The sequence below is a fragment of the Lampris incognitus genome, chromosome 19 (assembly GCF_029633865.1).
Source record: "Lampris incognitus isolate fLamInc1 chromosome 19, fLamInc1.hap2, whole genome shotgun sequence".
Taxonomy (NCBI): Eukaryota; Metazoa; Chordata; class Actinopteri; order Lampriformes; family Lampridae; genus Lampris; species Lampris incognitus.
Genome location: NC_079229.1, coordinates 39,345,528 through 39,372,443, shown reverse-complemented (window position 1 = coordinate 39,372,443; position 26,916 = coordinate 39,345,528). Strand labels below are relative to the sequence as shown.

At 43.9% G+C, this 26,916-nt stretch overlaps 1 protein-coding gene across 1 annotated transcript in view; it reads right to left on the bottom strand.

Annotated features, from left to right (window-relative positions):
- Positions 1-26,916, bottom strand: part of LOC130129680 (protein 4.1-like) — a gene marked incomplete at its 3' end in the record, with an annotated part of 176,054 nt that overhangs the window by 127,897 nt on the left and 21,241 nt on the right. The window contains exons 2-5 of the mRNA XM_056299267.1: positions 15,705-15,813; positions 11,018-11,197; positions 8,773-8,877; positions 284-326 (exon numbers count right to left, since the gene is read on the bottom strand). Of these exons, the coding sequence (XP_056155242.1) occupies positions 284-326; positions 8,773-8,877; positions 11,018-11,197; positions 15,705-15,803 (427 nt within the window). The remainder of the gene's footprint in view (positions 1-283; positions 327-8,772; positions 8,878-11,017; positions 11,198-15,704; positions 15,814-26,916) is intronic.

Sequence of the window (26,916 nt, the reverse complement as noted above, 5' to 3'; positions counted from 1 at the left end):
GCTGAACAAGAACATGGAAACAACACTTACTCCTAACACAAACAACAGGAAACCCAGCATTAAAACACCACCGGCCTCAGAGACCAGTCTGGTTTAGTTTAGTTTTACTTCTACTTTGGTTTCGAAAGCACTGCTGTCACATTGAAAGATTTTTTTCTTAAGCTGAAGGATGGAGGTTTTATATTTGTTAATCACAAAATATTCTAGTGGAGTTTGTGACAGAAGAATGACTGAAAAACTTTCAGTTCCAAGAAAGAAAAGAAAAGAAAAAAACACCACTGACCTCTGACTTGCTTCTTCATCTCCTTGGACGGGTCCAACCAATTCTAGAGGGCCAAAGGTCAGAGAGACAGAGCGAGAGAGAGAGAGAGCGAGAGAGACAGAGAGAGACTTTCAACAATACTTTAATAAAAAACACAAAATAATGACAACACAAAGATCAACATGGTCAGTAACATCAGATTGACAGAATGTAAATCATCTCAGGACACTCCCCAAGATCAGCTCATCATCCACAACACAGCAAAGCACATCTTTACAACACCACACACTGCCAACACTTCCCAGATCCTCCATCATTGTGAAGTAGCAAAAATCTACTTTCAAACGAGCTCTTAACATTTTTATGAACACAAAAACAGCATCATCATGCCCAGCGTCCTCCAATCTGTTTCTTCTGCTCAGGTATATGGCCATCTTCTTCTCCCCAGAACGAAATTAAGAAGCTGCATTTGGCCTTGTTTTTCCACGAGTACCTGTAGCCAAGAATGAACATGGGGTTGGAAAACACCTCCCCAAACAACCCAAAACATTTTCCAGTAATGTAAACAGTGGCAGCAGTCGACAACATTCCATGAAACAATGAAAGACAGTTTCACCATTAGAGCAAAATGGGCACTCATGGCTGGCATCAGAATTAATAACAGAGACAAAAGCATTAACAGCCACAACACCATGTAAAACCATCCACTGCAGGTCTGCAGCTCTTTTTAACCAATGGTGGTTTGCACAGGGCTCTCCACTCAGGACCAACGCAGTCCCTCAGACCTAGGTGAGCACTCCATGGGGTGTCAGGTTTGCCATTTAATTTGTCCCTGTGCAGAACTTTAACGTACATTTTGTACACTGACCTTCCATTTGGACCCCAAAAAGAAAACACAGAGGGATTCTCACTTTCTAAAAGAGGTCCTGTACAGTCCTTAAAATCTGGGGAAATGTTCACTGAAGGGAAAACATCCTTCTCATCGGGTCTAACAGAACCAATATAATGCTGGACCAACAGCGTCCGCTCACCACTTGTGAGAGTGTCTCTCCATTTATTAAGCTGCAGAGTGATGACGCGAGTTGATCTCAGTCCTAAGCGGGAGGCAAGAGGAGCTGCATTGTCCATGTCTGGGCCTGCATGCTGACTACATGTCCCAGAGTCACCACGTTGGACACACAGAACCGCCTCAGCAGAGTTGGCCCCACTTGACAGACTGCACTGAAACGGAAGCCATGTATGATTGGTTCCTGGAGCAGCCAAAACAAAGAGGCATGTTGTCTTAGTCTCTCTTTGTTTAACAAGTTCCACACCTTGAACAGCCCACAGTAGAAGTCAGGTAGGTCCTTGATGTTAAGCTGTTTCAAGTCCATCAAAACCAAAGATCTGTCCAGTCCCAGGCCACCTAGCTGACTCAGAATGGTGCAAGCCAGCGACCTCCACACTAACTCAGCAGGACCGTACAGAAACCTTTGCAGGAACTGGAAACAGAAGGTAGCCCCCCTGCTGCTCAGGTGGATCAGGCCCTGCCCTCCTTCAACCCTTGGCAGGTACAGCATACACTGAGGCACCCAGTGCAGTTTGTCCCAGAAGAAGTCGACAAGAAGAGCCTGGATCTTAGACAGCAGGCCTGGTGGAGGGTCAACAACTGACAGGCAATGCCATAACATTGATGATATCAAGTTGTTGACAATCAGGACTCAACCTCTGTAGGACATCTCAGTTAAAATCCACTTCCACTTTGCCAACCGACCTTTACCTTTTCAAGAACATTTTCCCAGTTTTTAAGAACAACAGACTGATCACCCAGAAACACTCCTAGATATTTCAGCCCCCCACCTTCCAAGTCAACCCCCCAGGCAAATTGAGCTTTTTCTCCAGTACACCCCCAACACTGACAGCCTCGCTTTTGATCCAGTTAACCTTGGCCGAAGATATTAAGCCAAACTTGACGATGTCCCTCTCCAACATGTCAATATTCTGCTGACTGTTCACCAGAACCACTAGATCATCTGCATAGGCTGACAGTTTTAAGGGTGTGCTACAACCTAGGATCGTTATACCCTGAAGGTCAGACCTGAGTTTGTGTTGCAGCGGCTCAAATGCTAGGGAGTATAACATGCCCGAAAGGGCACAGCCTTGTTTAATCCCCCTTTGCATTTGAAAAGGAGCACCCAAACCACCATTAATTTTCAGCACACTCTGAATGTCACAATACAGAACCTTAAGTTTGCTAATAAAGCCAGGACCAAAACCAAAGGCCCTCAATGTGAGCCACAGATATTCATGCTCAACATGCTCAAAGGCTTTTTCTTGATCAATTGATATGATGCCAGCATTGAGGCCAAACAGCCTACAGATCTCTAAAAAGTCTCGAATCAGAATGATGTTATCTGAAATCCACCTGCCAGGTAGACAGTAGGTCTGGTCACAATGAATCACCTGTCCCATCACTTTACTCAGCCTGGTTGCTAACACCTTTGAGAGGAGCTTATAATCAGTGCAAAGCAGTGACACAGGCCTCCAGTTTGTAATGGACTGTGGGTCACCTTTCTTGGGCAGCAAGGTGAGAACTGCACGCCTGCAGCTCAATGGCAGACGCCCTCTGGCGAGACTGTCACTTAGCACTGCCAGCAGATCCCCCCGGATCACCGACCAGAAAGATTTGTAAAAATCAACAGGTAGACCGTTAATACCAGGAGCTTTCCCACTCTGCATACTCTGCAGAGCAGCATAGAGTTCACCAGAGGAAAGCGCTGCTTCCAACTCTACATTGCTCCACCGGTCCACCTGAGGGAGAGCTGTATAAAAACTCTGAGCCACTGCCTGCTCCTCTCTCTGCTCACAGCTAAATAGGTTACTGTAGAAGCTGACAGCACACTTACGAATCGCAGTATGGCCAGTCAGCACCTGCCCAGTGTCAGATCTTAAGCTGTGAATGAACCGCTTCTGCCCATTCTTACACTCCAGGCCGAAGAAAAAGCGTGATGGGACATCCATCTGGGCTACATGTTGAAAGCGGGACCTGACCAAAGCGCCCTGAGCTGAAACACCCAGCAGGTTGGTCAAACGAGACTTTTTCGCTGCGAGTGCCGCAGTATGGTGTTGGCCCCCTGTGGCCTCAGCCAAGCCCTGGAGTTCCTCTACTTCAGACTCCAGAGCTTTCACTGAAGTCATTGAGGTTCGTGTGCCTTTCCGAGTGTACTGTTGACATAGTTGTCTTATTTGGACTTTTCCAATATCCCACCACTGTTACACAGACACAAAATCTGATATTGTACTTTGGTGGTTTCTCCAAAAACAGACAAAAGTGTCCTTGAAGCTTCTATCCTCCAGTAAGGCTGTGTTAAAATGCCAATAGGCACTACTAGATTTCACACATTTTATAAGGACAGAAACCATTACTAGTGAGTGGTCAGAAAAACCGACAAGGCTGATGATACAACATTTGAACACATTAAACTGATGTTTCAAGCAATAGAAACGATCAAGCCTGGCCATAGACATCAAGTTGTCCTTAACATGTGTCCAGGTGTATTGTCTCTGTTTATTATGACACCCTCTCTACTCATCACACAGTTCATGAGCCTCAATAAGACGAACCAGACGACTGCGAGAGGCAGCATGAGGCTCTGCATGGTTCCTGTCAAACCTGCTGCCCTCAGTACAATTGAAATCTCCACCAATGAATAAATAGTCCTCACTGGTACAATTCTCAATAACCTCATCTAAAACATCCAGGAAGACTAACCTCTCCACTCTCACAACTGGAGCATAAACATTAATAAACACCATTTTTACCTCTTCATACACTGCTGTTAATTTTAACAGGCGGCCTTTAATAACTTCCTCAGACTCGACAGACTGAGGAATAAAATTCCCGCAAAAAATAATACCAACTCCACCACTGTTACTGGTTTTGTGACTTAAAAAGGTCTCACCAGTCCATTCTGTCCGCCAGTCAGCCTCGTTATCAGTGGTATTGTGTGTCTCTTGTACAATAAGCACATCTAACTTTTTAAGAGCACACAGCTTGAAAAGAGAGGACCTTTTCCCACCATTCTGTGACTCATTTAAGTTTAAGCTCCCTATTCTTATGTCCTCCATAATACAGAAAAGAAGTTGCAAAACAGATAAAATGGACAGAGAAAGAGTAAATTGAAAAACTTATTCATCATTCCCTAACTGCCTTCTGACCTTTTGAACTATTTTTTTCAAACGAAAAGTTTCCTGTTCAGTGAAAGCTTTCTCCCCCAGACCACCAGGACTTCTCAGAAAAGTCTTCACTGAATCAAGGATCAAGTTGCAAATCAGGAAACACTTGGTCAACTTTTACATTTCTGGCCTCCTTAGTGTACTGCAAGAATTTCTTAATTCTACAGAGTATCCAGTCTGTTGTTGAGTCCCCGTCTGTGAGGAAGCCACAGACTCCACATCACTGGCTTCATCACCTTCACTCTCATCCGACTGCAGACCCCTACTCTGACGAGAAACCTTTGTTCCTATACTAGAAGGCAGAGACACCTCATCAGGTTTCCTCTTCTTATCCTTGACCTTAGAAGGGCCTTCCTTTACCAATATCACACGTTCCTCCTCCAGAGAACATTCTGCTTCATTAGTTTTAGTCTGTGCGTCCATCACATCACATGTAGTAGTATCTGTGGGACACTTTTCAATAACCTCTACAACATTATCGTCCTGTGTAGGGCCCAGATCAGCAGCACCTGAACCCACAGCCCCTGAACTCGCCGAACCCGGATCGTCAACAACTGAGCCAGCAGCCCCTGCTTTAGCAGAACCCGGATCGGCAACACCCGAACCAGCAGTCTCTGGGTTAGCCGAACCAGGAACAGCAGCACCTGAACCAGCAGCCAGAAACTCAGCTTCACTGGTTTTCTCCCTGCTGCGTTTCTCCCTGCTTTGAGCTCGGCGCCGCAGTCCCAGTCTGCTCGGGGCCCTGTGCAGCCGTCTCACCCTCATCTGGCTCAGCAGTTGATTTCTCTGGACAGGAACGGATGAGATGACCCTCCATTCTGCAGCCAAGACACTTCATTGTCTCTGATGATACAGACACATCGTAGTCAAACCATCAACTCTGAACTTCAAAATCAGATTTAACGCTGCTATGTTCCTCAGAACATAAAGACCTGCTGCCTTCTGAAGGTAACAGCATGTTTTAAAAGTGGAGACTCGCAGCTCATTGGAATCAGTCTTATAGGGGACATTAATTTTCCGTGTCTCGCCAGTTCTCTCCGCAGCATGTCGTTGCTAATGAACGGAGGGACTTTGGACAAAATGACCTTTTTGGCCGGATTGACCAGCAGCACCACCTGAACAAAGGTGTCCTGGATCACCACGCCTTGCTCCACAACTACGTTGACCTTGTCAGTACTGTTGAGAAACACAACGACTCCACTATTCATTCTCCACGTGGACTTCACACTGTCATAACCAACGACTTTTCCGATTGCTAAACCGCAATCTTCTACCGAGCGCTTGAAGTTCGGACAGAGTTTAACTCCATGTCGGCATGTGAACTCCTCCAGCCCCATGCCGCTGACTCCGTGAGTCTGCAGGACTCACAGCCGGGCCGGCCGAACCCGCTCCGCTATCAAAATAAACCACCACCACAACAAATCTGTCAAAATACAAACCCCCAAAAACACGAAACAACGAAACATAGAAAAGTTAGAAAAGATAGAAAACGCCGAAACGCGCACTCACTCACACTTCCGCTCTGCTCTGAGAGAGAGAGAGACACAAAGAGAGACACAGAGAGAGAGACAGAGAGAGAGAGAGAGAGAGAGAGAGAGAGAGAGAGAGAGACACAGAGAGAGACACAAAGAGAGACACAAAGAGAGACACAGAGAGAGAGAGAGAGAGGGAGAAGGAAGTGAGGTATGGGGTCCACTCAGTCCTTCCAGCTACACTAGATGGGACAAGCATCCAGCAGAAACCCTACATGCTGAATTCTGTAGAATGATTCTGAAAATACAAAGGAAAACACCAAACAACGCATGTAGGGCGGAATTAGGCCGGTTTCCATTATTGATAAATGTACAAAAAAGATCTCTAAATTCCTGGATGCACTTAAATACAAGCCCAACAAATACATTGCACTTTAAAGCTCTGAAAACCCAAGAACTGAACCCCGAAAAGAGTCCCCTGAAGCAGCTGGCTCTGAGACTCACTAACCCTGTAACAAATACTAAGACCAACCAACCTCAGGCCAGCACTGCATCCCAAAAAAAGATTACGATAAATCAGCTATAAAACAAACAAACATGAGGATAAATCAGCTATAAAACAAACCAACATGAGGATAAATCAGGCTGTAAAACAAACCAACATGAGGATAAATCAGACTATAAAACAAACCAACATGAGGATAAATCAGCTATAAAACAAACCAACATGAGGATAAATCAGCTATAAAACAAACCAACATGAGGATAAATCAGCTATAAAACAAACCAACATGAGGATAAATCAGCTATAAAACAAACCAACATGAGGATAAATCAGACTATAAAACAAACCAACATGAGGATAAATCAGACTAAAAAACAAACCAACATGAGGATAAATCAGCTATAAAACAAACCAACATGAGGATAAATCAGACTAAAAAACAAACCAACATGAGGATAAATCAGCTATAAAACAAACAAACATGAGGATAAATCAGCTATAAAACAAACCAACATGAGGATAAATCAGCTATAAAACAAACCAACATGAGGATAAATCAGCTATAAAACAAACCAACATGAGGATAAATCAGCTATAAAACAAACCAGCATGAGGATAAATCAGCTATAAAACAAACCAGCATGAGGATAAATCAGCTATAAAACAAACCAACATGAGGATAAATCAGCTATAAAACAAACCAACATGAGGATAAATCAGACTATAAAACAAACCAACATGAGGATAAATCAGCTATAAAACAAACCAACATGAGGATAAATCAGACTATAAAACAAACCAACATGAGGATAAATCAGCTATAAAACAAACCAACATGAGGATAAATCAGCTATAAAACAAACCAACATGAGGATAAATCAGACTATAAAACAAACCAACATGAGGATAAATCAGCTATAAAACAAACCAGCATGAGGATAAATCAGCTATAAAACAAACCAACATGAGGATAAATCAGCTATAAAACAAACCAACATGAGGATAAATCAGCTATAAAACAAACCAACATGAGGATAAATCAGCTATAAAACAAACCAACATGAGGATAAATCAGCTATAAAACAAACCAGCATGAGGATAAATCAGACTATAAAACAAACCAACATGAGGATAAATCAGCTATAAAACAAACCAACATGAGGATAAATCAGCTATAAAACAAACCAACATGAGGATAAATCAGCTATAAAACAAACCAGCATGAGGATAAATCAGACTATAAAACAAACCAACATGAGGATAAATCAGCTATAAAACAAACCAACATGAGGATAAATCAGCTATAAAACAAACCAACATGAGGATAAATCAGACTATAAAACAAACAAACATGAGGATAAATCAGACTATAAAACAAACCAACATGAGGATAAATCAGACTATAAAACAAACCAACATGAGGATAAATCAGCTATAAAACAAACCAACATGAGGATAAATCAGCTATAAAACAAACCAACATGAGGATAAATCAGCTATAAAACAAACCAACATGAGGATAAATCAGCTATAAAACAAACCAACATGAGGATAAATCAGACTATAAAACAAAGCAAGAACAATTATCTGAAACATTGGAACGCTGAAATCAAAACTCAAAACAAACTAGAAGTCTATCGGGCCCTAAAAACAAACTATGATTTGGAAGAACACCTCTTAACTGTCAGAGACAGGAAGCAGCGACAGACCCTCACCAAATACAGGCTCAGTGATCACAGTCTAGCCATTGAAAAGGGGAGACACAAAAAGACCTGGTTGCCAAAAGAGCATCGATCATGTGGTCAGTGCATGACAGATGAGGTGGAGACAGAGGGGCACTTCCTCCTTAAATGTGACAGATTTGAAAAACAGCGCCGGGCTTTTGTCCAGGAGCTGGAACATGTGATCCCAGAGTAGCAGGAAATGGAGGACGCAGGTAAGCAGTGGGTGGTCCTGGGAGGAGGGCAGCGGCGAGCATTGCAGCAAGATTTATATTATCTTGCCACAACCTGAGAGACAGTGGGGGACGGCACCTATTGCTACTGTTGTTGTTTAATATCATAATCATTGTTGTTGTTCCTGTTATTATTATAATCATTGTTGTATTGTGTTGTTGTTGTTTTACATGCTTTGGCAATATATACAAAAATGTATGTCATGCCAAGAAAGCACATATTGAATTAAATTGAATTGAATTGAGAGAGAGAGAGAGGGAGAGAGAGAGAGGGAGAGAGAGAGAGACAGAGAGAGAGAGAGACAGAGAAAGAGAGACAGAGAGACAGAGAGACAGACAGAGCAAGAGACAGACAGACGGGTACCTTCTGGTTGTCTGCATCTCTGAAGGTCAAGCCAAAGTAGTCTCTCTCCAACAGGTTGACGTGTTCACACACCTTCTCAAACAAGACCAGACTTTTAGCCCGCTTCTACACACACACACACACACACACACACACACACACAGTAATTATTGAAAAATATAGTCATTGAAAATTTAAGATAATATCAGCAACATTACTACACAAACTGACAAATACTAACAGTAAAGCTATGAGTTCTCTGTTCATCACCTCCTTTTATCTATCTATCTATCATCTATCATCTATCTATCATCTATCTATCATCTATCTATCTATCTATCTATCTATCTATCTATCTATCTATCTATCTATCTATCATCTATCTATCTATCTATCTATCTATCTATCTATCTATCTATCTATCTATCATCTATCATCTATCTATCATCTATCATCTATCTATCTATCATCTATCTATCAATCTATCTATCTATCTATCTATCTATCATCTATCTATCATCTATCTATCATCTATCTATCTATCTATCTATCTATCTATCTATCATCTATCTATCATCTATCAATCTATCTATCTATCTATCTATCATCTATCTATCTATCTATCTATCATCTATCATCTATCTATCATCTATCATCTATCTATCTATCATCTATCTATCTATCATCTATCTATCATCTATCTATCTATCATCTATCTATCTATCTATCTATCTATCATCTATCTATCATCTATCTATCTATCATCTATCTATCTATCTATCTATCTATCTATCTATCTATCTATCTATCATCTATCTATCTATCTATCATCTATCTATCTATCTATCTATCATCTATCTATCTATCATCTATCATCTATCTATCATCTATCATATATCTATCTATCTATCTATCTATCTATCTATCTATCTATCTATCTATCTATCATCTATCATCTATCTATCTATCTATCTATCATCTATCGATCATCTATCATCTATCTATCTATCATCTATCATCTATCTATCATCTATCTATCTATCATCTATCTATCTATCTATCTATCTATCTATCTATCTATCTATCTATCTATCATCTATCTATCTATCATCTATCGATCATCTATCATCTATCTATCTATCTATCTATCTATCTATCTATCTATCTATCTATCTATCTATCTATCATCTATCTATCATCTATCTATCTATCATCTATCTATCTATCTATCTATCTATCTATCTATCTATCATCTATCTATCATCTATGTATCTATCATCTATCATCTATCTATCCATCATCTATCTATCTATCTATCTATCTATCTATCTATCTATCTATCTATCTATCTATCTATCTATCTATCTATCGATCATCTATCATCTATCTATCTATCTATCTATCTATCTATCTATCTATCTATCTATCTATCTATCTATCATCTATCTATCATCTATCTATCTATCATCTATCTATCTATCTATCTATCATCTATCTATCATCTATGTATCTATCATCTATCATCTATCTATCTATCATCTATCTATCTATCTATCTATCTATCATCTATCATCTATCTATCATCTATCTATCATCTATCTATCTATCTATCTATCTATCTATCTATCATCTATCATCTATCTATCATCTATCTATCATCTATCTATCTATCATCTATCTATCATCTATCTATCACTTCTCTGTCTCAGTGTGCCATAATGAACTGAGATGGATAAAGCAAGAAGATGAGTAAAAGGGTCAGAAAAAGAGAGAGAGCGAGAGAGGGGGAAAGAGAGAGCGAGAGAGTGGGAGAGAAAGAGCGAGAAAGAGAGAGTGAGATTTTTTTTAAAGTAACTTTTATTTTAAGAAAATACAATCATATTCAAACCACAAGCAAATCAATAAATATGTAAAGATAAAAGTAAATCACGTCAGTTCTCCAGACAACACAACAGTTGGTTGTCTTTTACTGAGCACAACACGACATGTCTATAAGCCCAGACAACACTGAGCTGCTCCCCGGGATCTCTCCCCTCTCTGTAAGACCTGCAGTCCATCACCATCCTGGCCTTCACCGTCCTAGCACAGCCAGAGAGAGAGAGCGAGAGAGCGAGAGAGGGGGAGGGCGGGAGAGAAAGAGAGAGCGAGAGAGCGAGAGAGGGGGAGGGCGGGAGAGAAAGAGAGAGCGAGAGAGCGAGAGAGGGGGAGGGCGGGAGAGAAAGAGAGAGCGAGAGAGCGAGAGAGGGGGAGGGCGGGAGAGATTTACCTCCATAGTGCATGTGTAGAGCGAGCCGTCCAGCAGGGTGACTTTACACTGCATGGTCCTAAAGCTCAGAGGGTTCCTCGCTGGAGACCGAGTAATTCTACTGGTAGATGAGAGATGACTGGCAGTGTCCTCAGCCAATGAGCTTTGAGCTTGGCTCTGGGATTGGCCGTCCTCCACACTCTAGATGAATGAGACAGACAGGAAGTAGATTCACATGAATTCATTTCCTTCATCTCGTTCCCTTTTCTTGCTTCTTTTATTTTATGGCATCTTAAAGCTGCCCTGGAGAGAAATAAAGCAACCTTACAGGTTATCAGTTTTCAAGTTTATTTCATTTATATATGTCTGTGAATGTTCTCATTCATCCAGGTCGTCATGGTTATCCAAAGGAGGTGAATCAAGTGCAACTGGACTTGGTATATATCTGTGAAGACGTGTCGCCTCTCATCCAAGAGGCTTCCTCAGTTCTGCCTTTCTGACTAGACCAAGCTAGTCTGACTGGCTGCTGATGAGACTCAGCATTTATCCTCTAGGAGTCGTTGTCAGAGCTATTGATGTGCATGGCTCTTTTGTGTTCCGATGTTTAGCAGCGACGGTCGTTGGGGGTGTTATATAGCACTTTAAGAAAACTTTTGCACTAAAGGGCTTCACAAACAGAACAAATAAACACAACAAATAAGGAGAATAAAGTGAAATAGTTAAAAGATGAAAACAGGTTAAGAACAGTTAAAAGCCAAGGAATAAAAATTGGTCTTAAGACGCGTCTTAAAAAGTTCAACAGACTCGGCCTGTTGAATGGTCTCTGCCGAGGGGCCACTACAGAGAAAGCTCTATCGCCTACCTCTTTTAGACATGACCGGGGGATGAACAACGATCCATAGTGGGAGGACCTAAGGGACCTGGTTGTGTTGTAGGGAGTGAGAAGCTCAGAAATATAGAAAGGGGTGAGACCTTGGAGAGATTTAAAAACAATCAGAGAGATTTTGAGATTGACTGAGAAATGAACAGGGAGCCAGTGAAGGGACGCAATAATAGGTACTATGCCGCCCATTGATTGGATGCGAGACTCCAGCTCTTTTTTAAAAAAAATAAATGTATTTCTAGTTTCCCCCCTTATCCCACCCGATTAACCCAATGGCATATGGCCGGAACTCTTGTGGAATAACTCCCCGGCTCACGTGTCCACAGGAAGGAGATAGGCGTAACACCAGCTTCCTTCCAACTCGTGTCGGCTGCTCTCGCTAGTTTACACGCTGAAGCCTCCTCGCGTGGATTGCGTCACCTTCAGGCCGCGAAGGAGGCGGAGGGAGAACGCTTTCGCTTGCTTGGCTGCAGGCGCCCGGATGGGCCAGAGGGGTCGCTGGACAACGATGAGTCCCCGAACACTACACCGAAACACTACACCGATCTACACCCACTATCCCTCGGGTAAGGGTGGCCTAATGAAGGCCTTACCCCGTGGACGCTCTGGCCGTGACCGGTTACGGCGAGTCTGGGATACGAACCTCCCAGCCACGTGACGAGCGGGCTGCAAGAGTGGCGGGTTATTCCGCTCGGCCACCAGAGCGGCTCCAGTTCTTTTTACTGGTGTTTTATTTACACCCTAGAACTAAAAGTGCAGACAGACAAAGAAAAAACAACATCAGCTTGTACAATCATTAGGGAAATAGTGCTGCTTAGCACTTCAGCTAATACAGCTAAAGAAAACACAAGCTAATACTAACCACTTTAGCCTGCTTCTCAACCAACGGCAGCGTTGTCTTGGATATTCCTCCCAGGCAATCTGCTCAGTCCAAACACGATGCTTGAACATCAACTTTTCTTCAGTCTTACATGCGCTCTTTCATATGCAACCGTAGTGGAAAGCTACAAAGCATAGAGGGACCCAAAACACAAACGAACTCGCCAGCTTACAGTACTACTACAGGCCCTTCTTAGTCCTTGGGTGACGTTTACGGAATTAACAGGCACAACTTCCGGTTTTGAGAATGTCAAAATAAAGGCAAGTATTTCAAATAAAAGCACGTAGAACGGCTGCAATTACAACAGGGGTGATGTGATCTTGTTTTAGAGATCTAGTTAATAACCAGGCGGCAGCATTTCGAAGTACCTGTAGTCGGGAAATGGAAGTCTTAGAAATGCCAAGGTAAAGGGGGTTACAGTAGTTGAGCCCGGATGAAATCAGTGCATGGGTGACTTTCTTAGTCGAAGGGTGATAGGAATGTCTGATTTTAGAAATATTTCTAAGATGGAAAAAGTAGGACCTTACAACGGAATTTATTTGCTTATCAAAAATTCAAGTCATTGTCAAATATCCCACCCAGATTCGTGGCATGTGGTTTGGAGTAGATGGATTCGTGGTCGAGGATTTGAGTGATAAAAGCGGCGTGATGTTGGGGGCCAAAGAATAAGATCTCAGTCTCATTTTCAGTTAGTTGTAAGAAATTTTGGGCCATCCAGCTTCTAACATCGTGGAAACAGTCTTTTAATCAAGTGAGGCCTGGGTGGCGTAGCGGTCTATTCAGTTGCCTACCAACACGGTGATCACCGGTTCAAATCCCCCGTGTTACCTCTGGCTTGGTCGGGTGTCCATACAGACACAATTGGCCATGTCTGCGGGTGGGAAGCCAGATGTGGGTATGTGTCCTGGTCACTGCACTAGCGCCTCCTCTGGTCGGTCAGGGTGACTGTTCAGGGGGAGGGGGAACTGGGGGGAATAGCGTAATCCTCCCACGCGCTATGTCCCCTGGTGAAACTCCTCACTGTCAGGTGAAAAGAAGCAGCTGGTTACTCTACATGTATTGGAGGAGGCATGTGGTAGTCTGCAGCCCTCCTGGATCAGCAGAGGGGGTGGAGCAGAGACCAGGATGGCTCAGAAGAGTGGGGTAATAGATACAATTGGAGAGAAAAAGGGGGGGAATCAAGTGAGGCCTGCCATATTTGGGGAATTGAGGGGGAAGTAGATCTGGGTGTTGCCCACATAACAATGGAAAGAAATATTGTGATTTTGAATGATTTTTCCTAACGGGAGCATGTAAAAGGAGAACAGAGTGGAGCTAAAATTGAACTCTGTGGCACCCCATATGCAAGAGTTACAAGAGTGGCGTATGAGGTGCCAGTCGAACTAGTGACACTGTTTCTACTCTCTCAAACACTGTTTTATAAGAGTGGAACCAGACAAGGGCAGCCCCAGAAATACCCACCCAACGACTGAAGCAGGATAGTGTGGTCAACAGTGTCGAAGACTGCACTGAGATCCACAAGAATTGGGATAGAGCAGTTGCCAGCATCAAGTCCATCACTACTAAATCTGCATTCTTTCACCTCAAAAGCATCTCAAGACTCTGGTCATCACTCAGACTCCATGGCAGAGATCCTGATCCATGCCTTCATCACCTCCCATTTGGCTTCTATTAATGGGATAAAATCACTAGTACTAATCCAGGTTTCTGTGATAAAAAAAAAAACATGTCCAGATTATTTGAGGAAATAATGTCTGGACAAATAAATGACTTATTTGATAAAGATCTCACATTCAGCAGGGCAACTTTGGCAGGTGTTATAACAGGGAGCCTGACTGGTCTAATGATATTCAGATTATCATAACTGATGCTTCTATTAACTGTAGGAGGAGACTGGAGAGTGGGCCCAGCCAGGTTTGAGTAATTTTTGCATACTGCATTGTAATAGGGCTTGTGTCGTCTATTGTTGATAATGACTGAAATGGTGGCAATAATCTCAGGACATGAGTTGGGCTGTAGGAGCTGGTGGGACCAATAGGAGGTCAGGGAGATGGTATTAGGGGTGAAGAAGAACAATTAGTGGCCAGTATGTCCTCTCCAGAGCTGTTGTTGGGCGAGTGGCAGCCAGTCAGTGATATCAGGCTGTAGTAACAGTTTTTGAGTTAATTAAAGAGATGGTTAAAGTCCTGTTTTAAATCCTCAGGCTGCTGCTTAGTGGTGTCGTTGGTGCCAACACAGATGATAACATTGCAGAAATATGGGTACTTGCTGAGGAGAGACGGGATCTGCTACAAAATATCTGCAATTTTGGCACCTGGGAGGTAATTGGTCACTGTAGAAATTGAATTTATTTTCCTTACAACTAAATCTCTGACTATCAGAGATGTAGCCAGCTGCAGTGAGAGCTGACAGCATGAAGAGGTGGTCACCACCCAGGGAACATCATGGTTGTCAGGTGGGTAGGGATGTCTTTGACAGCATGCCCTCTCTGGTTCAGAGGCCAAAACTGGAAAGCGGGTTGCAGGACCGGGTGAACTGCACGTAGCAGGGTCTTGAAGAGGGGGCATGTCATTGTGAGGGACGGTTAGTAGGGTAAACAGACTGCGTGGACACAGCGTGGAGAGTGGAAGCAGTGATGAGGGGTCTTCAGACTCCGGGGATGAAGATGGAATGTGGTGACTCAAAGTTGGGGGAAATCCTGCTCATCCAGGACAAAAAAATCTGTTGTTTAGCTGAAGGAGCTGAGGTGGATAGGGTTAAGAGGGAAGGTTTTCACCATGTTTACCCTTACGGGCAGCTATCCATGGCTCCTTATGGCTAGGAGTGGCACTAACCAGGGTGTTGGGCTTAGCTCCCAGCTGGGTCCAATTGTCTGCCGCCTGGGCAGCGGCACCATCCAGGTTATGTACTTAGTACCAAAATAAATGGCTGGTAATAATGGTTACCTGTTTGGGTGTGGAGTGGTCGGCAGCCTCAGGAAAAGACTCCGCCTCTGTGGGCCGGCCTTGGCTTGCCTCTTGCTGCACAGCGGGCTCTGTCGTCATGGTGATTCACCTGAGAGGCAACAACAGCATGGTTACTATGAAAACATGGCTCACCTTGAAAAGATGGATGACTTCCTGGAACTAGGAGAGGAAGGAAAATCTAAGAGGCTGATTGGCTGCGTGAGAAGAACAGTTACTCAGAGGAGTCACTAAGTAAAATATCACTAGTAAAATATCACTTGACAAAGACAAGTTGCAGACAAAAGCAATCAGAAACCAGCTAAACACTGGTAAGATGGCAACGCGGGTAGATGCAGCGACCTCACCCGGACCAAACAATTCAGTGTATTTCTTCTCTAATGTGTCTGACACTGCAAGAAAGAACGTCAACTCTACTGGGAAACACAATTACAACCGTAAAGCACTTCTGGACATTGGAAATATGATCACACATGATCAGATACCAGCTTATTTGGACGATCTGTGTTTTCTTGGCTTACTACGTGACCCAGAAACCATTGCTACAGGACATCCCCCTGCGGCTACCAGCTTGAGAAAGTGCCAGAGGCGGTGTGAGAGAACCCAGAAGCATGGCGTGCTTCTGTGCTAGGCTAAAGGCTAACCCCTCCAGACCAGCTCTCCTGTCCATTTTACTTGCAAATGTACACTCTCTGGAAAATAAAATGGACTGCGTACAGCTTCGACGGGCATCCCAGCGTGAAACTAAGAACTGTTGTATTTTTGTCTTGGCTGAAACCTGGCTTCACAGCAACATACCGGACACGGCCATACAGCTAGACAGGCTTGCGTGCTTCCAAGCTAACAGAGCATTATCTTCGTCAGGTGGTGGCTTGTGTGTTTACATTAACAAGGAATGGTGTGCAAACGCTGTGATGGTGTCCAAACACTACTCTCCATTCGTGGAGTCCACAGTTGTGAAGTGCCGGCCATACTACCTGCCAAGAGAATTCACCTTTGTTATTGTGGCCGTGTACTTGCCCCCGAGCGCCAATGCCTCAGAGGCACTGCGCGAACTACACAATGGCATCAGCAAACAACAAACCGCGTACCCTGACAGATTTTTCATTATTGGTGAGGATTTCAATCATGCAAACCTGAAGACTGTATTTCCTACATTCTATCAACATGTAAACTTCGCCACCAGGGAAAACAACAAACTGCACCTCATTTACACTAATGAGAAGAATGCATACAGAGCATTGCCCCGCCCCCACCTGGGAAACTCAGACCACATCTCTGTTATGATAATTCCTACATACAGGCCACTTCTGAAACTTGCCAAACCGGTTCAGCAACAGATCAGGGTCTAGCCAGAGGGTCTATCTCAGCTCACCAGGACTGCCTTGAGAGCACCGACTGGGGCATTTTCAAAGCAGCAGCCTCCTCTGGTCAGTACATGATCTGGAGGAATGCACAGTGACAGCCTACATCAATAAGTGTACAGAAGATGTCACAGTCACCAAAACCATCTCTTTGCAGGCCAACCAGAAGCCCCGGCTGACAGCAGAAGTCCAGGCGCTGCTGAGGACCCGGAATGCTGTATTCAGATCCGGTGATAAGGCAGCCCTCAAGACAGCAAGGGCCAACCTGTTGTGGAACATCAGGGAGGCCAAAAGACAATATGTACAGAGAATCAACAGCCACTTCACTGATAGCAGAGAGGCACAGCGCTTGTGGAAGGGTGTCCAGGCCCTCACTGGCTACAAGCCTCCTCCTCCTCAGACCTGTGGCGGTGCCCCCACCTTCCCAGATGCACTGAATGACTTCTACACATGATATGAGAGACTGAACAACGTGCCGGTGGTGAAGACTACATCCCTGATGGATGACCAGGTTCTGCAGGTGACCACAGATGACGTGAGACAGACCCTCTCCAGAGTCAACCCACACAAAGCTGCGGATCAGACAGAATCCCAGGCCGATGGCCGATGTCCTTGCTGACATCTTAAACATCTCGCTGTCCCAGGCAGTCATCCCCATGTGTTTCAAGTCTACCACCACCATACCAGTGCCATACCAGGTGAATGTTGTTTGAGCTCAATTCAAAATTAATGACTCAGCAGTGCTGTTGTGTCAGAAACAAACCCCAAATCCTGGTTGAACCCGAGTTTTACTTGTTGATGTTGTACTATCTGTTAGTAAAGGTCTTTTACCAGCTTGTTCTGTCATACCTCGTTGTTAGAAACAACAGCTTCACTTCTTCAAACTCAACACTACCTGCCTTCTTCCTCATCTGGCTGCTATGATGAAGATGGGAAACACTATGCACCCTATAATTTTTCCTGGCAAAGCCCTACCAGACACCAACCATCCACATAAAATACATCAAATACTACACAATATTTGTGCCTAAGGTTTCTGAATGAAAAGGTACGTATGTGTCTGTTCTACTTCCAGGCTGACTGCTGACCTCATCAACCTAGGCCTTGGTGTGGCAATGAATGTTGTGTTGCTATTGTGAGCCATCAGGCATATGGGTTGCCAGGGTTACAGGGCTTTGCATGGTGCAGGATCTGACACAGCTGTCAAAGAGAGAGAGACACACACAGAGAGGGGGGGAGAGAGAGACAGAGAGACAGAGAGATTAGGGTTTAAAGAGGGACAATCTAATCTGATTTTGTTTTTATTCTGCACAGATGTGGGCCAAAATGGGAGTCTGTGTGTGTGTGTGTGTGTGTGTGTGTGTGTGTGTGTGTGTGTGTGTGTGTGTGTGTGTGTGTGTGTGTGTGTGTGTGTGTGTGTGTGTGTGTGTGTGTGTGTGTGTGTGTGTGTGTGTGTGCGTGTGTGTGTAGAGATTTGTACCACATTCTCCCTCAGACAGACAGAAACGACACCAAAACCAGAGAAGAGCCAGAGAAAGATAGAATGATAATCGATGATGGAGGATAGATAGTAGTCGGTGGTTTGAGTTACATCAACTCTCAGTATCTTCTGCTGGTGTACCACTGACAGCATCTTAAGGTTGTACTACTGTTAAAACTGCACAGAAACTCATAATCTGATCTGCTGCCCACTGAAGACATAGCACAGTGCCTTGGTAAGGCCAACACATCATTAATACCGTTACTATTAATATCATTATTATCAATATCATTATTAATACAGTTAAAAACATCACCAATATAATTAATATCAATATTATTAAAATAAATAATACCATGAATATAATCATCACTATTATCTTTGTCATCATCCCACCCTGCTCATTGCTACCATCAGGTAAGAGATAGCAGAGTCTATGCATCAAAACCAAGACCTCCCCAAGTGAGCAGAGCTGCTTCCCACCAGCCACTCATTTTCTCAGAAAGACAGAGATGGACTGATGCATTCATGTAGAGGACAGGAATGATACATTCCTGTCCTCTACACACCGGACATGTGTAGGGATGAGGTGTTGATATGTATCATTCCTGTCCTCTACACACCAGACATGTGTAGGGATGAGGTGTTGATATGTATCATTCCTGTCCTCTACTCACCGGACATGTGTAGGGATGAGGTGTTGATACGTATCATTCCTGTCCTCTACACACCAGACATGTGTAGGGATGAGGTGTTGATACGTATCATTCCTGTCCTCTACACACCAGACATGGTTAGGGATGAGGTGTTGATATGTATCATTCCTGTCCTCTACACACCAGACATGTGTAGGGATGAGGTGTTGATACGTATCATTCCTGTCCTCTACACACCAGACATGTGTAGGGATGAGGTGTTGATATGTATCATTCCTGTCCTCTACACACCGGACATGTGTAGGGATGAGGTGTTGATACGTATCATTCCTGTCCTCTACACACCGGACATGTGTAGGGATGAGGTGTTGATATGTATCATTCCTGTCCTCTACACACCGGACATGTGTAGGGATGAGGTGTTGATATGTATCATTCCTGTCCTCTACACACCAGACATGTGTAGGGATGAGGTGTTGATACGTATCATTCCTGTCCTCTACACACCAGACATGTGTAGGGATGAGGTGTTGATATGTATCATTCCTGTCCTCTACACACCGGACATGTGTAGGGATGAGGTGTTGATACGTATCATTCCTGTCCTCTACACACCGGACATGTGTAGGGATGAGGTGTTGATATGTATCATTCCTGTCCTCTACACACCGGACATGTGTAGGGATGAGGTGTTGATATGTATCATTCCTGTCCTCTTCACACCAGACATGTGTAGGGATGAGGTGTTGATATGTATCATTCCTGTCCTCTACACACCAGACATGTGTAGGGATGAGGTGTTGATATGTATCATTCCTGTCCTGTTCACACCAGACATGTGTAGGGATGAGGTGTTGATACGTATCATTCCTGTCCTCTACACACCAGACATGTGTAGGGATGAGGTGTTGATACGTATCATTCCTGTCCTCTACACACCGGACATGTGTAGGGATGAGGTGTTGATACGTATCATTCCTGTCCTCTACACACCAGACATGTGTAGGGATGAGGTGTTGATACGTATCATTCCTGTCCTCTACTCACCAGACATGTGTAGGGATGAGGTGTTGATACGTATCATTCCTGTCCTCTACACACCAGACATGTGTAGGGATGAGGTGTTGATATGTATCATTCCTGTCCTCTTCACACCAGACATGTGTAGGGATGAGGTGTTGATATGTATCATTCCTGTCCTCTACACACCAGACATGTGTAGGGATGAGGTGTTGATATGTATCATTCCTGTCCTCTTCACACCGGACATGTGTAGGGATGAGGTGTTGATATGTATCATTCCTGTCCTCTACTCACCGGACATGTGTAGGGATGAGGTGTTGATATGTATCATTCCTGTCCTCTACTCACCGGACATGGTTAGGGATGAGGTGTTGATATGTATCATTCCTGTCCTCTACTCACCGGACATGGTTAGGGATGAGGTGTTGATATGTATCATTCCTGTCCTCTACACACCGGACATGTGTAGGGATGAGGTGTTGATACGTATCATTCCTGTCCTCTACACACCAGACATGTGTAGGGATGAGGTGTTGATATGTATCATTCCTGTCCTCTACACACCAGACATGTGTAGGGATGAGGTGTTGATATGTATCATTCCTGTCCTCTACACACCAGACATGTGTAGGGATGAGGTGTTGATATGTATCATTCCTGTCCTCTACACACCGGACATGTGTAGGGATGAGGTGTTGATACGTATCATTCCTGTCCTCTACACACCGGACATGTGTAGGGATGAGGTGTTGATATGTATCATTCCTGTCCTCTACACACCAGACATGTGTAGGGATGAGGTGTTGATATGTATCATTCCTGTCCTCTACACACCGGACATGTGTAGGGATGAGGTGTTGATACGTATCATTCCTGTCCTCTACACACCAGACATGTGTAGGGATGAGGTGTTGATATGTATCATTCCTGTCCTCTACACACCAGACATGTGTAGGGATGAGGTGTTGATACGTATCATTCCTGTCCTCTACACACCAGACATGTGTAGGGATGAGGTGTTGATATGTATCATTCCTGTCCTCTACACACCGGACATGTGTAGGGATGAGGTGTTGATACGTATCATTCCTGTCCTCTACACACCGGACATGTGTAGGGATGAGGTGTTGATATGTATCATTCCTGTCCTCTACACACCAGACATGTGTAGGGATGAGGTGTTGATATGTATCATTCCTGTCCTCTACACACCAGACATGTGTAGGGATGAGGTGTTGATATGTATCATTCCTGTCCTCTACACACCGGACATGTGTAGGGATGAGGTGTTGATACGTATCATTCCTGTCCTCTACACACCAGACATGTGTAGGGATGAGGTGTTGATATGTATCATTCCTGTCCTCTACACACCAGACATGTGTAGGGATGAGGTGTTGATATGTATCATTCCTGTCCTCTACACACCAGACATGTGTAGGGATGAGGTGTTGATACGTATCATTCCTGTCCTCTACACACCAGACATGTGTAGGGATGAGGTGTTGATATGTATCATTCCTGTCCTCTTCACACCAGACATGTGTAGGGATGAGGTGTTGATACGTATCATTCCTGTCCTCTACACACCAGACATGTGTAGGGATGAGGTGTTGATACGTATCATTCCTGTCCTCTACACACCGGACATGTGTAGGGATGAGGTGTTGATACGTATCATTCCTGTCCTCTTCACACCGGACATGTGTAGGGATGAGGTGTTGATACGTATCATTCCTGTCCTCTTCACACCAGACATGTGTAGGGATGAGGTGTTGATACGTATCATTCCTGTCCTCTACACACCAGACATGTGTAGGGATGAGGTGTTGATACGTATCATTCCTGTCCTCTTCACACCGGACATGTGTAGGGATGAGGTGTTGATACGTATCATTCCTGTCCTCTACACACCGGACATGTGTAGGGATGAGGTGTTGATATGTATCATTCCTGTCCTCTTCACACCAGACATGTGTAGGGATGAGGTGTTGATATGTATCATTCCTGTCCTCTACACACCAGACATGTGTAGGGATGAGGTGTTGATATGTATCATTCCTGTCCTCTACACACCAGACATGTGTAGGGATGAGGTGTTGATACGTATCATTCCTGTCCTCTACACACCGGACATGTGTAGGGATGAGGTGTTGATACGTATCATTCCTGTCCTCTACACACCAGACATGTGTAGGGATGAGGTGTTGATACGTATCATTCCTGTCCTCTTCACACCAGACATGTGTAGGGATGAGGTGTTGATATGTATCATTCCTGTCCTCTACACACCAGACATGTGTAGGGATGAGGTGTTGATACGTATCATTCCTGTCCTCTACACACCGGACATGTGTAGGGATGAGGTGTTGATACGTATCATTCCTGTCCTCTACACACCAGACATGTGTAGGGATGAGGTGTTGATACGTATCATTCCTGTCCTCTACACACCAGACATGTGTAGGGATGAGGTGTTGATATGTATCATTCCTGTCCTCTACACACCAGACATGTGTAGGGATGAGGTGTTGATATGTATCATTCCTGTCCTCTTCACACCAGACATGTGTAGGGATGAGGTGTTGATATGTATCATTCCTGTCCTCTTCACACCAGACATGTGTAGGGATGAGGTGTTGATACGTATCATTCCTGTCCTCTACACACCAGACATGTGTAGGGATGAGGTGTTGATATGTATCATTCCTGTCCTCTACACACCGGACATGTGTAGGGATGAGGTGTTGATATGTATCATTCCTGTCCTCTACACACCGGACATGTGTAGGGATGAGGTGTTGATATGTATCATTCCTGTCCTCTACACACCGGACATGTGTAGGGATGAGGTGTTGATATGTATCATTCCTGTCCTCTACACACCAGACGTGTAGGGATGAGGTGTTGATATGTATCATTCCTGTCCTCTACACACCGGACATGTGTAGGGATGAGGTGTTGATATGTATCATTCCTGTCCTCTACACACCGGACATGTGTAGGGATGAGGTGTTGATACGTATCATTCCTGTCCTCTACACACCGGACATGTGTAGGGATGAGGTGTTGATACGTATCATTCCTGTCCTCTACACACCGGACATGTGTAGGGATGAGGTGTTGATACGTATCATTCCTGTCCTCTACACACCGGACATGTGTAGGGATGAGGTGTTGATACGTATCATTCCTGTCCTCTACACACCGGACATGTGTAGGGATGAGGTGTTGATACGTATCATTCCTGTCCTCTTCACACCGGACATGTGTAGGGATGAGGTGTTGATATGTATCATTCCTGTCCTCTACACACCAGACATGTGTAGGGATGAGGTGTTGATACGTATCATTCCTGTCCTCTACACACCAGACATGTGTAGGGATGAGGTGTTGATACGTATCATTCCTGTCCTCTACACACCAGACATGTGTAGGGATGAGGTGTTGATACGTATCATTCCTGTCCTCTACACACCGGACATGTGTAGGGATGAGGTGTTGATATGTATCATTCCTGTCCTCTACACACCGGACATGTGTAGGGATGAGGTGTTGATACGTATCATTCCTGTCCTCTTCACACCGGACATGTGTAGGGATGAGGTGTTGATATGTATCATTCCTGTCCTCTACACACCAGACATGTGTAGGGATGAGGTGTTGATACGTATCATTCCTGTCCTCTACTCACCGGAAATGTGTAGGGATGAGGTGTTGATATGTATCATTCCTGTCCTCTACACACCAGACATGTGTAGGGATGAGGTGTTGATACGTATCATTCCTGTCCTCTACACACCAGACATGTGTAGGGATGAGGTGTTGATACGTATCATTCCTGTCCTCTACACACCAGACATGTGTAGGGATGAGGTGTTGATACGTATCATTCCTGTCCTCTACACACCGGACATGTGTAGGGATGAGGTGTTGATATGTATCATTCCTGTCCTCTACTCACCGGACATGTGTAGGGATGAGGTGTTGATACGTATCATTCCTGTCCTCTACACACCAGACATGTGTAGGGATGAGGTGTTGATATGTATCATTCCTGTCCTCTTCACACCAGACATGTGTAGGGATGAGGTGTTGATATGTATCATGCGCACATGCTCAAGGGTTCAGAGGAAAGAGTCAGTAAATGACATGAACAGTACGCCTCTGTCTCCAGTCCAGTTATTCATAAAGTAGGTAAAAATAGTACACGACATGGTGTCTGAAGTCTTCCACCTCGTCTCTAACATAAATACAGCAGCCATGAGCAAATGAGGGATTTTCCTTCTAGTTTGTGAAGTTCAATAGCTGAGCTACGGTGGCATCTACAACCGGCAACCATCTGATGGAAAAACTCAATGTGGTAGAAGAAGAATCACCTATGTGGACAACCTATTAAGGGACACAGGGGTGGAGAACGTACAAGAGCTAAAAACGATCAGGAAAGAGCGGGATAGTTGGAAATGCCGTGTGGAAGCACTTATTGGGTGTCCTGATGGATGACCTAGGTGAGGTGAGGCCATACAGGGGAGCCATGTTTCTACGACAGTTAACTTTACAGAGAAGTCATTGGAAAGTAAAGGGACCATATTCCTGATTTTCTATTAGTCCTCAAAGGACTTTGGACTTTGGTGACTTGGCTAGTTGGCAAAATTGGATCTGACGCTTTGAAAGACTTCAACTAGCAGCAGGACTCACGTCAAAGAGAGGAGTATCAAGTGAATTCGCTGTTATACACAACAGAAGACATGGCAGATGATGTACTGAACACATTAGCAATATCAGACGAAGACAAGAACAAATATGAGAAGGTCAGAGAAGCTTTCAACAAACATTTCACGTCAACATCATGTGATATAAGAAAGGTCATGAGCCTGGAGAAACAGCAGAAACATTTTTTACAGCTTTTCATAAAATTGCAGAGCATTACCAGCATGGAGTTCTCAAGGAGGAGATGATCAGAGACCGACTGATAGAGGGCATCAGGGATCGTGCACTTTCAGAGAAGTTCCAGCTAGATTAGGAGCTAACTCCCATTAAGGCCATTATTAAAATAAGACAAAGTGAGGAAATTAAAAAGCAGCAGCCTGTACTGCGACAAACTGGCACATACCTCGGCGAGTCAAACATGGATGCAGTAAGATTCAAGCCCAAACAGAAATATTCACCACATTGAAAAAGTGTTCCTAAAAGAAAGGAAAGAGCAAACAGATGCGGACGGTGTGGGAAGATACATGAAAATTCACCCAATGCTTGCCCTGCATGCACAGCTTACTGCAAGAAATGTCAGAAAAAGGGGCGTTTTGCAGCATTCTGTAAAACCCAATAATGTTTGGCAGAGGTCTGTTGCAGTAAATGGTCAGCAGATCTTGTTCAGACTGGATACTGAAGCTGCAGTGACAGCCATCCCGAAACACATGCACTCCAAGAAGATACATGGAAAGCTGTGACCTGCAACCAAAAGACTGTGTGGGACCAAGCCATGCTGCAGTACAGGTAAAGGGACACTTTATTGCTGACACTGGCCACAAGGGAACTATTGTGAAACAGCAGGTGTATGTAGTACTAGCTTCACCCACTCCACTGCTTGGCTTATCAGCATTAAAAGACCTCTGCTTGCTTAGTCCAGTGGAAGCTACGACATAGCTCAGTGTCCCACGGTTTTTAGTGGCTTAGGTACGCTAGAGGAAGAATACAAAATTAAACTAAAAGAAACAGCCACTCCCTTATCCTTGCTGTGCCATGCCACGTACCATTGCTCTGAAGGGGAAAAGTCCAAGAGGAACTTAAAAGGATGGAGGAACAGAACAGCAGGTTATTTCACCCATCAAGGCAGCTACAGAGTGGTGTTCTGGAATGGTGTGTGTTAAAGTGTGTTGTTTCCTTCTACTAATGAGACTGTACAACTCATCTCAACCCCACTGGGCTATAAACGGTAATAATAACTTCGGCATGTAAGGTTATACATCACGCTCAGTCCGTTATTCAAGGTGCAGCAACATAAACGACCTCTGTGGAAACAAGGAACTAAACAATGGTTCCTAACAATAGTTCCTATTGGTACATCCTTTCTCTTTTCAGAGTTTCTTCTTTTTTAGAACCTTTAATACATTTTTTTAATTGTCTATTGCTGTAAACAATAAAATATATTTTTTAAATTGTCTATCGCTCTAAACAATAAAGTATAAACAAAACTCTTTGTTACTAACAGTGCTGGAATATCAACATTCGAAATGTTTTTCATATTAACAATGACATATATTTATCAGTTACTTATAGCTCCTAATGAAAATGATCATTATCAACGACTGTGTATCAAAGTGCTATGGCTTCTCTTCACAGTTTAACATAACCAAAGTTTAAATGAATACCTGAACTTGCAGATAACCAGGTGAACAAGAACACATGTACACAACATTTGTGATTCACTTTTTTTTCCTTTTCATCCATGCCCCCCCCCCCCCCCCAAAGTCCATTAGTGCTACAGATCCATTCATCTGTGTGAGGTCACAAAGCAGCCTTGGCTTTGAGCGAGAGTCTTTTTGCTGTCTTAACGGCTGACTCAGCTTTGCCGTTGCTTTGCGGGTAACCTGGTGATGAGGTTTTATGTTGAAATCCCCACAGTCGACTGAACTTCTGGAATTCTTGTGACGAATACTGTGGGCCATTGT